The sequence below is a fragment of the Myotis davidii genome, unplaced genomic scaffold, assembly GCF_000327345.1.
Source record: "Myotis davidii unplaced genomic scaffold, ASM32734v1 scaffold745, whole genome shotgun sequence".
NCBI lineage: Eukaryota > Metazoa > Chordata > Mammalia > Chiroptera > Vespertilionidae > Myotis > Myotis davidii.
Window position 1 is genome coordinate 1,224,191 of NW_006297146.1, and position 14,603 is coordinate 1,238,793.

General features: G+C 44.2%; 1 protein-coding gene across 1 annotated transcript in view; it reads left to right on the forward strand.

Annotated features, from left to right (window-relative positions):
* Window positions 1-13,828, forward strand: part of LOC102761822 (kalirin) — a gene marked incomplete at its 3' end in the record, with an annotated part of 239,793 nt that extends 225,965 nt beyond the window's left edge. The window contains exon 10 of the mRNA XM_006772901.2: window positions 13,706-13,828. Within this exon, the coding sequence (XP_006772964.1) occupies window positions 13,706-13,828 (123 nt within the window). The remainder of the gene's footprint in view (window positions 1-13,705) is intronic.
* Window positions 13,829-14,603: the final 775 nt, after the last annotated feature.

Below are 14,603 nucleotides of genomic sequence, written 5' to 3' on the forward strand. Positions count from 1 at the left end.
AGGTGGCAGGCGGGGAACGTTGGAGTCCTCCGTCACTGAAGCAAGCAAGCCTCATGTTAGTTTCAAGCTGCCTGGCTGCTGGCCGCCATCTTGGCTGGCCATTAATTTGCATATCTCCCTCATTAGCCAATGGTAAGGGTAGTGGTCGTATGCCAATTACCATGTTTCTCTTTTATTAGATAGGATGGGCATTGGAAAGGGGCAGAGGGGCTGTAAGGAGGGTGGGCAAAGGCCTCCCCGCCAGGAAGGCAGCATCTAGACCTGGATTATCTGGGAGCTGTTAGACTTTCCTGTGGCCACTGTGGCATCTGCACTAAAGCTGGGAAGAAGTGTATTAAACTACACCTGTGGCTGTTCTGTATCATGCTCTTAAAAAATGAGAGCACTTCTGGAAGTGAAACTCCATTAATTCATCTCTACTGTACAAATCACATTGTTGGCACTGAGGAAGAGCAAGCAAAAGATTTCAGGGTGACGTGATGGAGCTCTGGATTTCCCATGGGAATGGAATTCCCCAGGCTGGTTCATTCCATTGTCTTTTCAGGTTAGGAGAATATCATCTCTGGGAGCATCACTTCACTCACCCATGGTCCCCCTCACTCTGTCTCACCATGTATCTGACATTGGGACAGATGCACAAGAAAAATGTGCAAGACAAGGGCTACCAAACCTGGCAATGATCTCAAATGCTTACCTGACACCCCAACAACCATTAGTGCCCAGCAGGGTGTCTGAGCTGGTGTTGCAGAAGGTGCTGGACATAATGCAGTAATGGTTAGAGTGAAGGACTCCTGGCTCCCAGAACTTCTATATAGTTATTGTTTTTTATATATTGTATATATTATATAAAACTTTATATGTTTTATATCTTTATTATATAAATATTATATACTTACCAATTTTGCATGTTTCATCTCTTCTATTCCAGTCTTTTCGTGAGAGTAGAAACCCTGGCTTCTTCCTCTCTATGCCCCAAACAGCTCTTGGCTGTGTCTGGCATGAAGCTGGGGTTCTCTTTATCTTTGCCCACATGAGCTGAAATGATCGTTTGGGGATTCCAGTTTCTGCTTCTGTGTAATGAACCGGCCCTTCGAACACATTTAGTAGTTGTGGGTAGATGGCTGGAGTCTGCCTGCAGGTGTTGTGATGTGGAGTTATTGAGGGTTCCAGGTACTTATAGCCCAGGCAGAGGACACGGAGACAACTTCAGTGCCCATCAGTTACCCAGCAGCTTGAGCCTCTGCAGTTGGCCCAGCCCTTTGCTAGGTTCTGGCAAGATGCCCGGCATAAGACATGCACATTTGAAAATGTAAAGGACAGGCTCTGAAAGCATGCCAGTCAGCGTGCAGGGCAATAGAGTATTGATGGAACCGTTATAGGCAGTGGTGTGAGAGTTGGTGTCTTGAAGGAGGAGAGAATTGTTTGAACCATGTAGTCTGGATCTAAGACTCCTGAGCCCATTTGGAATCCAGAGGTATTTGCTCAGCAGCCTACATGGGAACCTGTGAGTGAGACTCAGTGGCTGGGGCAATACAGAACTGCAGATTATTGGTTACTCAGCAAGCATGGGCTGTGGAGTCAGGCAGCCTGGTTTCAGTCCTGCTCTGACAGATCTTGGCTGTGTGACCTTGGCAGATGGTTTCACCTGTGGTACTTCAGTTGCTTCACCTCTAAGGTAGGAACAATTATAGCTCCTATCTCATCAGACTGAATGATATATGAGTAGAGTACAGGGCTTAGCACTGCGCCTGCCTAACGTAGTAAATCCTCCACATCCCCTTTGGATGGTACTCGGGCGCCCCCTGGTGCTTGTGCTGTTGGGGACCCCTGATTCTCCTGTTTCTACAATAGCAACTGCTTCGTGGGTCTGCTGAGTTCCATTTCATTCAGTGATAAGTCTCAGAGCTGTCAAGGGCCTGGAAGAGCATGCAGCCTAACCTGCTCTATGTGGAGGAAATTGAGGCCAGAGATGTAAAGTAACTTGGCCATAACCACACAGCCAGTTAATGGTAGTGCTGGGAGTAGAAGCTAGGTCTCATGGCTCCCAGTCCCGGAGCCCTACAGAAAAGCCACATTGCTCCACTGCTATCTCTTGCTTTCCCCTAACCCCTGTAGTTTCCCATGGATGTAAGGGACTTCTTCCAAGACCAGATAGATCTGACTCCGTGGTGAGAAGAACAAGGAGTAGCTAGATTTTGATCTTTCTGGTAGATGCAAAGTCTATCCCATTATTTTGTAGCCAGAGCAACCATTTTGAACACTCTCTGCAGCCCATCTTGTTCAGCTTCTCCTTTTCTTCTCTCTTCGTTTTGTGCAATAAGACATTATAAAGTGTTTTGGAACACCTGCTCTATGCAAGACCCCATGCTAGGAGTTGGAGGTTTCTGGCCCGAGAGAAGGCATGTACACCTAAGGTCCTGTGAATGGCACACAGCTATCTAGGTTCAGCGCCAAAGAAGCAAAACAACAATAGTCTGGTGGAGTCAAAGAAGGGAAAGGTCCCTGTGGTTGGGCTGGATTTGCACTGGTGCTTGGAGCTCTAAGCAGAGGAGATGGGGGAAGGCCAGGAGGCAGAGAGTTAAGTGAGAGCCAAGGGACTGGGAAGAGGAAGTCTAACTGGGTGCCTCCTCCTGGCAGTAAAGCTGAGAGGTAAGGCTGGAAGGCTTAGCAGTGGTCTCAGTGGTGTGTGTGGGACAGTGACATGTTTGAAGCTCCACTACCATCCTTTAAAAATAATGCCTGCCCGGCCAGTGTAGCTCAGTTGGTTGAGCATTGTACTGTGCACTGAAGGGTTGCCGGTTTGATTCCTGGTCAGGGCACATGCCTGGGTTGCAGTTTGATCCCTGGTTGGGGAGTATATGGAAGGCAACCGGGTGATGTTTCTCTCTTCCATAGATGTTTCTCTCCCTTTCTCTCTCTAAGCATGTTCTTGGGTAAAGATTTAAAATATCATCATCATCATCATCATCATCATTATCATCATCATCATCATCATCATCACTTGCTTTTAAGCAGTCCAATCCGGTGAGCTTGTGAGGGGCAGTAATGGCAGAATTTATCCGGCTCAGTGACTTTCCATTCTGAATGAATATATTAACATTAAAATCCATTGCATTACAAATGAATCTTACCTGTTTCTACCAGTTTTTCTGGAGCCTCATATAGAAAATTACAGCTTTTACTGTGTCAGCTCTTGTTTGCCTAAGAATGTATAAAAAGGATTTGAGAGTAATTTTTTTTTAACTCCAGATATCCAGTCTTTTACCAGCCACTGACTATAGCCCCTTCATCATACTAGACCAGTGTGGGCATGGTGTAATCCAATTGACAGATTTGCATAATAAAAGATGAGTGCTTTGGGTTGCACACAGAATGAAATGACCAGAATGATGATAGATCTAGAAATTAACTCCTCCTGTGAGAAGGAAGTATTAGAGCATCTAAAAAAGGAAAATGCTCAGAGTATAGTCCCAGATGGATGGGGCGGGGGCACACTCAAGGGGGAGCCATTTGAACTTTGAACTGGTGACTTACTGGGTTGGGGAGGGGACTCGGACGTCAGAGAGATGGTTGGATTCCAGCCCTGGGATTTTGTTACTAGGATTAAGTGTTTATACAAGTTTTATTGTTCAAAGCTCAGGATTCATCATCTTTATGAGTAAATATGATTGAGCATCTAATCCCTTCACGTGCCTTTTCTTATTTAATCTTCCAAAACTGTAAGCCAGGTGATAGCTTGGTCCTCATTTTACTGAGGCTGAAAAAGGACAAGTAAACTTGCCTTTGCTTTAGCAGAGCAAGAACTCAAACGTCCACCTACCCACAAAGTCTGTGCTCTTAGCCTCTCTCTATGCCCTGGGCACTCTGCTAGAGAGGCACAGCCCCTGCCCTTTAGGTTTATAATTTAGTGCTGGAATGTCATTGCTCAGAGGACCCTGGTGGGTTACTTGGTCTCAAGGGTTATATAGCCTCTGACATCTGAGAGTCAGACTCAAAGTGCCTGTCCACTAAGACCTGCACAGTCATACTCATACCAAACACTCTTTTCCATCTGTCCAGTCATTATAAAATGCCTTCTACAGTTATTTATCTTACACAAGTTTCCCTAAAACAGACACTACCCATTCTCATTTGTTTTTCACAATCATAATTATGTTAACTCCTCATTGCTAACACTTTTCTTTGTAGTATATAGCTTGAATAATATCCATTTTTCCATGGTAGTATTCAGCAGTATTAAAATTCTCAATTAAGTTTTTGATGTGATAACCAATCATTTAAATACATTCAAGTAGCATAACAGCCGTGGGCAAACTATGGCCCGTGGGCTGGATCCGGCCGTTTGAAATGAATAAAACTATTGAAAATAAAGACCATACCCTTTTATGTAATGATGTTTACTTTGAATTTATATTAGTTCACACAAACACTCCATCCATGCTTTTGTTCCGGCCCTCCAGTCCAGTTTAAGAACCCATTGTGGCCCTCAAGTCAAAAAGTTTGCCCACCCCTGAGCTAATATGTAATTCCTTGGGCAGGGTGAATGCTCAGAAAGAGCAGGGGTAAGGCTCAGCTGAATTGGGGAGGGCTCACTTGTCAGCGGTGCTTGCTGATTGGAGTGAAGATAAGGAAACTTTCCCATCTGCCTCTTTGGTGTCCCTGATTTTAGAGGGAGCACCCTGCCCCTCTCCCCTTCGGAGGAGGCTGGTACTGGAGGCTCTATTCCCATCCTCTCCATTATCCCTCAGCTAGAATTGGCAATGAAATTGGTTGATTTCATTCACTCCTTCACAGGAGCGAGCTGCAGAGGCTTGCCTCTGACATTCTCAGCCCCTCCTGCCTGGGAATCTCATGGACTCCTAGTATCCCTCCCACTCTACACCGCATCCCACTCCCCTCGGCCCTGCTTCCTGCCTTCCTCTCTTCACTTCCCATCATGGCCTGCATCCTTTTACTTCCTGAATGCAAATTCTATTCTGACTGAAGGGTGCTCCTTCCATGATGAGCACCTTCTGAGGAGCACCTGCTGCCTCCATCAGGCAGGGTAGGGAGGCAGATACAGCCTGGGAGGCAATGAGAGGAAGTCCCTTCCCAGGAGTTACTGAGCCTGAGGGCTTTCTTGACCCATGGTAATTTTAAACACCTTTAATGTTGTCAATTCCTATTATGTTAACAAATGACAAGACAGTCACCACCCAGGGTCACTTCTGTAAAAAATAAATAAATATGTATATATGGCTAATATGCAAAGTGTCCCCTCTGGAGTTCAATTGGGAGTTTGATCACTCGCTATGACATGCGCTGACCACCAGGGGATGGTGTGGAATGAAAGAAGGCACTGGCTGGCAGCTGGCAGTCAGAGAAGGGAGGCCCCGGCCAGCAGCCAGAAGGCCCCAATCAGCTCTCATTGCTGATCAGGCCTAGGAACCCTACCCATGCATGAATTTCATGCACTGGGCCTCTAGTATACTTTATAAAGTGTTCCCCTGGTATTTCCAATGCCCACCTGGCACCACGCATAGTTATTCTAATACTATTGACTATATTGCGTCCACAACTCAGGCATATGCCTGTGACCTCCTGGTTCATAGGTCGATGCTCAACCTCTTAGCCACACTGACTGGGGGGGGGGGGGGTCACTTCTTTTGGATAACCCCTATGCTCAGCATGGTCAACATGCAATTTCTGGAACCTTGAATACCAGGCTAAAGGATAAAAGTCTCAAACTTTATGAGTAGTGGGAAACTATTGAAAGATTTTGAGCAGAGGAAATAGGTGAAGGTGTGAGGTATTTTGGTGCCAGAGGGGGAATAGGTTGGAGTGGAAAGATCCTGGGAGCCACGATCCTGGTGTGGCCACAGAGCATGAACTCAGTTGGTGAGGCAAGATTAGGTTTGGGAGCATTTATGAAAAAAAAATCACTGGAAATGGTTGTCCATTTCATTATAGAAAACAAGGGAGGTGTGAAGTGTGAATATGAAACTATCTTTTTCAAAGTGTGGTTGGATCCCTGGCATTAAAATATCTGGCCAGAGTGGGGACTTGTTAAAAACACACATTATCTGGCCCTATTTCATACTTTTTGATTCAGAATCTGTGGGGAAGATGGTGCCTCTGTTTAAAAACACACACACACACACACACACACACACACACACACACACACACGCAAAACCACCCAGGGATTCTTAAGCATTCTCAAGTTTGAGAGCCTCAGACTTAAGAAGTCCCAGCCTTCGTGATGAAAAGTAGGGGGACACCATAAACAGGCTCCAAGGCACCAGTGAGGAGGTTCTCCCAGGGAGGTGCCAAGACCAAGACAAGTTCTAGTCACCCCAGCTCCACTGTGTTGGGAAGGGTCAGGAGTGGGATGGGGGAGTAGAGGGGCCCAAGGGTGGGATGCAGCTATAACTTTGGGTCTTCTGGTCTCTTAGCCAGCTTGTACTCAGCATGGCATCTGTCAGGCAAAGGGACCACAGTTCACAGTGAAGGGAGAGTCTGTACACCTGCTAACGAGTTTCAGCTGAGCCCTCTCAGAAACATGATGGCTTCTCCCTCCATAGCAGGACATTTATTTTGATCATACTTGTTCCAAAGAGGGGACAGAAAATGAATTACTGGTAATTGGGCATTTCGAGTGGCGCCTGCCGGCTCTCTGGTGGCACTGGCAGTGTGAACTGTTCCCCTCCAGCACTAATGCTCAGTGTGCTGTGGGAAGAGACAGGAATAATGACTTGATGGACTGCCCTAAGTACTCTTATACATCGTGTGAGCCTGAACCTTTAACAAAACAAAGTGAGTGTAAGACACCTGATGGTGTGTAAACTCTCCTCCATTGGCCTCCGGAAAAATGGCTTTCTAAACAACGGGAGGCTGGGGGCTGGGAGGGAGGAGCTGCGAGGGAGGAGTCCTTCCATTTATGTAAAACAAGGAAACATCTTGTTGTTTTACCATAGATCAGATAGTGGCACAAATTTAGTAATCTATTTCAAATAAGATGATTGATCAGAGAGCCAGATGAGGGAATGAGAGAGTTGGAATTCTGATTCCACAATTGTTTGCAAAACATTTCCATGTCCTTTTATGGTTTCTGCCCTTTATCACACAGGAAGTTTTCAGATCAGATTGGTTGATTTCATTCACTCCTTTACTCAGCAAACTTTCTCTGAGAACATAGCAGTGACCCAAACAAAGCCCTGCCCACGTGGGCCTTATGCAGGAGGTGGAGAGAAAACACCACCACAGACAAACATGTAATTGGCCGTATAGTGACAGCCAGTGCAGCAGAGAACTCACTGGATAGCCACGGGGTGTGTTTAGGAGGATGTTCTAGGTGCATGAAATGGGACCCACAATGTTCTTGAGACTCAAATGAGCTGCCTGTGTTCATGAAAATGGGAGATGGCTAGAGTGACTGGTGAGCAGAGACCAGGAAAAAGGGGGTAAGAAGTTTGGAGAAATGGGCTGGGTCCATGTCAAATTAGGCTTCACAAGCTATGGGGAGAATTTGGGTTTTCTAAATGTGATAGGAAATAATTGTGGAGTTTCAATAAGGGAGTGTCATGATTTGATTTTTGTTTAAAGAAATAGGTCTGGCTCCTGTGTGGATGGGCATGGCAAGAGTAAAAGAAGGGAAACCACTTAGAGAGCTGGTGGGGTGAGTAAAGAAAGATGGTGGCTTAGACTAGAAAGGTTGTGGCAGAAACAGTGGACAAGAAAGAGCTAAAATAAGAAAGATTTTCAGGCTTGAGGCTAAGCAGTCAGGTCAAGTGTCCTCATTTGAGGCAGTGAGGTCTGGAGAGGAGAAGGCACACACCCAGCAGGGTCACAACTGAGTAGGAGCAGAGCAGGGATGAGACCCCAAGAATAGTATCGTTAAATTAGGATGATCATGGTGGTGCCACAATATGGTGGTGCTCTAGGGACCCAAGACACTTTTACATATAAGTAGAGTTTACATACCTACTTAAAACTTTGTTCTGAAGGTGGTTGTCTCTCAGTGCAGGGGTCTCCTACTCTGGGCTGGGAGATGCTTGGGTCTCCTCTAAAACTAAGATTCTATCTTCCTGACCGGTGTGGCTCAGTTGTTTGGGCATTGTCCCGTGCACCTAAAGGTAGCCGGTTCTATTCCCCGGTCAGAGCACATGTCCTGGTTGCAGGCTCAGTTCCTGATAGGAGATGTGTAGGAGGCAGCCAATCCATGTTGGCTCTCACATCAGTGTTTCTCTCTCTCTCTCCCTCTTCCTTCCTTTCTCTCTAAAAAAAAATCAATTTTAAAAATCTTAGAAAAATAAATAAAACTAAGATTCTATCAAGTAATAATAATAATAATAATAATAAAGTCCTGGGATAGGAGGCAGCTAGATCCCTTGATGTTTTCCCATTCACTCAGCTGCATTCATGGCCACTGTTCAGAAAATAATCAATACTGTAGTTCTCTTCAAAAGGACTTTTTCTCTTCTCCTTAGCAGCTAGAAAGGACTGTCTCTTCCCCTGAAAAGTATTGTCTTGATTGTATGCTGGTTGAAATAAACACAATTAAATGAGAAAGAAAGGGGATGATTAGGGAATTATGCATAATGGCTGTTAGATGGGCTCCCAAATCCGGTTTAGGATGTGAGTGTCTCTCTTGGAGAAGGATGTTCTGGGAAAGGAGTAATTTCTGTTTGAAAAGTTGGGGCACAAGAACGGAGGCAGAGCTTTACAAGTTGCTTACAAGACTGCCTGTCTGCTGGAGTGGCAAGGAATCCCATGCTTACCCGGGCTATTGTTCCCAATGACAGGGTGAAGGTCAGACCTCTTGCTGAATGGGTGGCACAACTTCTCCCAAGACAGTCAGGCAGTAGCCTCAACCATGTTTGCACTTGACAGTTCATAGCTATAAACATTCATTGAATATCTCCTGCATATGTGGTGCTGGCAGGGCTGCTGGGGGAAGGGGCAGATGAAAGAATATGAGAACTAAATACACCGGTAGGATCTACCTACCTGCCAAGAGGGGCAGTGGAGAGGGTGGAGATGGAGAGAGAGAACTGGGAATGCAGACTGTGAGAGATACTAAGATAGAGTTAACAATAGGAGTGTGGAGCTGTAGATATTCACCCCAAAGTTGTGTGTTGGGGGATGAGTTTGAGTTGAGTTCAACATGTCTTAAGCAAAGCACACTGTGCTGAGTACCATGCTGTTTGGAAATCAGAGGAGGTCGAAGGCTAGTGGGAGAGACAGGCCCATGGGCAATAATTGTGGTTTGGACAGAATCGGAGATGAGTGACCGCACCACAGCCTGGTGGATTATTAAAGAGAAAACGCTTTCTAAAACTAGACATTTTTGAAATGGGGCTTAAAGGATGAGTAGAAAGGAGCCTAGAAAGTGGATATAGGGAGAAACAAGATGTGGACATTTTAAGTAAAGCTAAACACAGCGACAGCAAAACTCAGGAGGTAAGGAGTAGCTTTGAGGGTTAGGGGTGAGGAAGAAACTTATTGGAGGTGGGGTTGAAAGTGGGGTGGGGCTGGCCACAGAGGTCTGCATGTCAGGTTAAGGGGTCCCTCAAAAACTATATCTCAGTGAAATGCCCTTTCAAGTGTGCACAGGTTAATTTCACTTAAGCCTAAATTTGTGTCCTTCAAATGGATTTGTTCCTAATTTTTTGTATATTATTAGGATCCAGCTATATCAACAATTTATAATTTATTTTTAAACCATAGTGTATAAAATTATTTCCTTGAAACTAAGGGTGCATCTTGCCAGAAGCAGATTGACAACTATCATTGGGTGCTACTTCCACTCAAGTTTAGAGACACAACTGTCATTTATCAAAACCACAGCATGAATATGAAAGTTGAAAGAAAAATTAAGAAAAACCTGTCATTTCTGTACTGTCCCTTGTAACTTGGTTCTGCACCAGTGACTCTGGGGTCAACCTTCCACCTGCCTCTCCATCACCCCTATAACCAATCACCAAATCCTGGCTATTCCTTCCCCTAAATATTACTCAAGCCTATCTCCCACAGACACTGCCATTGGCCCTATCTATGCCACCATCGTCTCGTCAGGATTTCTGCAGTAACCTCCTGTTTTCCCACCTCTGTCTTCTTGTCGTCTTCCAACTGACTCTCCACAAAGCAGACAGAACCATAACTTCTAAATACAGATCCCACAATGTCTCCTCCTCCTTGCAGCCCTTCAGTGGCTCTTAGCATGAATGTTGGAAGCTGACTCCACACACCAGAATCAGCACCATCTGGCTTCTGCCTTCTCTGGGCTCATTTCCTCCTTCCTTCCTACTCAAGCCATGCTGATCTTTCTAATTCCGAGCATAAGTCCTATTCGCTCTCACATCTCAGCTCAACCTTATTTCAGAGAGGCCTTCCCTGGCCCCCCAATTAGGGGTTCCTGACTGTTGGCACTTTTCACCATTGCAATTAATGATGAATTGTGTGACTTTGGGTCTAGTGCTTGTAGCTTATATAGCTGAGTTTCTGGAGTGAGGGCCACACCTGCCTTGTTTAACACTGTATTCAGGCTGTCCTTGTACCCAGGGCACAATGTAGGGCACAATGAGAGTAATAAATATGTTTGAATGTATGAATCTCCATATCCACATGTGTTTCTCTGCTTCCTGAAGAGCCCTTACACGAAAACAAAAAGATAAAAAACTTTGTATTGGGAACACTTAAATACCCATTCAAAGCCATCACTAGGTATAATTAACCACCATTCTGCACTATCCTGATTATAATTAGTAATTGAATATTTAAAAATATATTGTAGATGAATGACTTAAACAGAGCTAGCTAATAAGAGGTATCTTGATAGGTACCTATACTTTGGTAGGTCCAGGGTTTGGCTAGAAATGCAATTTATTCTTCAACCAGGGATGTTCAAAGTCTGGGTGTTCAGAAGCTGAGGGGTGTGCAGATTTCCAGTGCTGCACATTAATTTACTTTTCAGAGGTGCCTTTCTCTGCTGCCCATTCTGTGTGGGAGGCTGGATTGTACTCCCAGGGTTGGGGTCATGGACTCAGGGTTAAGAGAGCATGTGGTCCAAATGTGTGCATCAAACCATGCTGGCTTTAAATGAACCGTTTGTTACAGAACAGTCAGAAATTGGCATTTTACACAATAACTCATATATTAATTGTGCTTACCTATCCTTGGATACTCTTTTGGTGTCTGTGTATTACTGAAATAATTTTGTTCACTTCCTAAATCACTTGCCTTTTTGTCTATTGAATTGGTTTCCCTGCAGTTCTCGAATCTCGTTGAGGTTGCACAGGTTCCCCCACAGCTTCAGTTCTAATGGCCAGAGTTGGATGAAACAGAGGCAATGTAACATCACAGAGCAATCAAAGTTATGTTTAAACTAAGTGAAAGCCTCTCAAATGGGAAGTAAATAGATTTTTAAGTGGTTAAGGTAGAGCTAATTAAGTAAACTGTCACTAACTGAAAATAAGTTGACATTTTAAAGGAAGCAAGATAACTTAAACAGGAAACAAATTGCTTTTTAATAAAGTTTAAAAGTTGTTAAATCACTCCCAGGGAGTAAAAAAGCTCACCATTTCCGAACTAGTGGATGAAAATCATTCTTCTTTACCCAATGTGCTTTAGAATAACCAATTTTATTAAAGCTAGAGATAAAAAATGAAATGCAATAAAATAAAATTCATGAAAACAGTGCGAGACAAGCAAGTCGTACTTAACTGCGCAAAGCTAAATTAAGAAAGAAATTGTAATCTGAAAATCTGTCATAAATTCCAAAGCCTTCATGAACGGCTGCAAGACAGCCCTTTTGTATGTAAAAATTATCCCCAAGCTTCAATTCGTTCTCAAAAGGGGATTAATAAAAGTTTAGATATGCACAAACATTATAAAACTGTGTGATGGGAAACTTTGAGACTTGAGCTATTTATCCTTGACCTTGCATGCTGGTGCTCATACTCCCCTTTATAATAGAGAATTGTGGGATCAAATTGTTGCAAGTCAAGTAAAAATACACTCTCCTGATTTTTCTACTGTTGAAATTTCATGATACATAATTCTAAGGGAACATAGGCTCTTCTTTCTTCTAAGAAAGGAACATTTAGAGCTCCTTTCAATGCTGCCTTTCAGTGTTTGCAAAAGGTAAAAATACAGTTCATTTACTACTGCGATTTCTTTTTACAGATGTGCCTCCAAAATCTTTACATCCAATGTTTAAAAGCATTTTTTAAAAAACCTTTTTTTTTTCCATTTTAATGGACAATTACCTGACCTTCTGCCTTTGTTAAGTGGTTGTTTGTCAAACCACTTCACAAACATGTTAATATATTCACATGTCCATTGCTCTGAACTAACACCATCTTTTTTTCTTTTAATTTTTATCGTTGAAAGTATTACATATGTCCCCCTTTCCCCCCCATTGACTTCTCCTACCCTGACCAATGCCCCCACTCCCCCAGGTCTTCACCACCCTATTGTCTGTGTCCATGAGTTATACATATACACATGAGTTCATTGGTTGATCTCTCCCCCCACTCCCCTGCCTTCTCTCTGAGGTTTGACAGTCTGTTTCATGTTTCTATATGTTCATCAGTTTATGTTATTCAATACCATCTTGTTGTGGCCTTGGTGACACTGTCATTGAAGACTTTGAAGGCTTTGTACTTTGCACAAATTGCAGGCATTCATTTATCTCAGGTGCCAGAGAGGGTGAAGCCGAAGGCTGGATTCTGCAGAGCTGGAACTCCCATGCCTGCTGGCTATTGGATGATTTTATCCATCTGCTTGCCATAGGGCAGTCTGTAGAAAAAAACAGAGGAATGGATTAAAGCACCCTTTTAAACAGGCCTAGTTCATCTGTCATTTTCCCAAAAGTCCTTTTAAATTCTGAGAAGGCTAATTCATCATTAATCAAATACTCAGTTAAAGTTTAGTATAGTACGAGTAGAGTGAGTTCAGCCGAGTTTGGGCCGGATTTGAAACAGGTACTAGTAAGTCTGCATGATTCTGATGTCATTGTAGGTGCCTGATTTACTGAGCGCCAACCCCTCAGCAACAGAAATGAACTGCTCCCTTTCTCCCACATTTTTGTTAGGCCACCTGAGCAAATGCAAAAGGGATGTTAAAGGCTTTGGTCCTCCTTACATTTCAAGATTTTTAAGGGGTTTCCACTCCCCTTGTGAAGTGCTCCTCGAGACAACATATTTTCTCACTTTCTCAGCATCCCCTCACTCACGTCTCTACTGCTGCAGCCACCTCTGTTCCAGCTTCTCCAAACACTGAGGAAAATGTCTTGAGGTCAAATCACTAGGTCTTAAGCCTGGAAGAGTATCCAGTCGCCACTGCTTCCCAAGAGAATCAGATACTAAAGGCCTTAAGGGTGCAAAGACCTTATTTATTTGGTTGGTTGGTTGATAAACTGTGCCTGATAGTCTATGTAGCTTACCTTTAAAAAGGAATTTTAAGGTGAGAAAACTGAAAAAGTAATGAGGTGATATTATGAAGATAAAAAAGGAAGAGCTGAATTTAGTTAAGGGTGGGGCAGTTGTATTGCCCATGGCTGTAAAGAAATCCCCTGTATCTACCGTGATTGAATATTTCTACCTGGACTGCTTGCTGCCTTCTGATCGGGATGGGGACTCCAGGACTTTAGCAGTCGCATATGTTGTCACATGTCTTTCCTTCTGCCCAAAAGTCATTGTTTCTGTCTTCCTCCTCTGATCAGGTTTTGGACTGGATTGAAAACCATGGTGAGGCCTTTCTCAGCAAACACACAGGGGTTGGGAAATCCCTGCATCGGGCCCGAGCCCTGCAGAAGCGGCATGATGACTTTGAAGAGGTGGCTCAGGTAAGATGCTGAGTATAGTTGTAGATGTGTGTGTGTGCATGTGTGTGTGGAGCTGGGTGAGAGAGACCAGGGCTGTGACTTTGGTGTCTGGGGAGGCACGTTGGTTGATAGCCCATGGCTTCTGGGCTGCCATTCTGCCTAATGCAAGGAGACCTTTGTCTGCTCTTGGGTCCCTCCATGAGTGGTAAATAGACCCTCAGTTTACAGTCATCAAAGAAAATCATTCTGCTGGCATGATCTGTAAATGCCTCGTCTACAAGGTGGTGATGGCAGGAGGGAATGGTGTTAGGACCATCAACAGCCCAAAGCCACCCCTGTGGTTGTCACTGCAGTCAAGTGGAGCTAGAAATCAGTGGCTGCTCTGTTTCTAAAGCTGTGTACCTTCCAGAACCTGGAGGTAGAGATGGCACCTGGTCACCATGCCATGCACCAACAAGGCTGAATGTGCCTGCAGAAAGTGCCTTTGTATCACTGGCACAGTATTTAGCCTGTAATTTGCACAATATTCAGCCTTTTAGCTGAGCTGCATACCTATTCCAAAAAAAAGGGCACTGTTTTCTAATTTGCACAGAGTGGCTGTATGAGAGACCTTAACCATTTGTCTCAATGGTGGAGTGATATAAGAAGGTTTTTGTTCTGAGGCTCCACCCCCAAGATTTTATTTTAACTCCCTTATATTTCTTTTTTGGGGAAATTCCAAATGGATCCTCACAATCTCCATCTTCCAGATGAAATGTGTGGTCAAGTGTGATCAGTTGCAGGGGGAATAAGACTT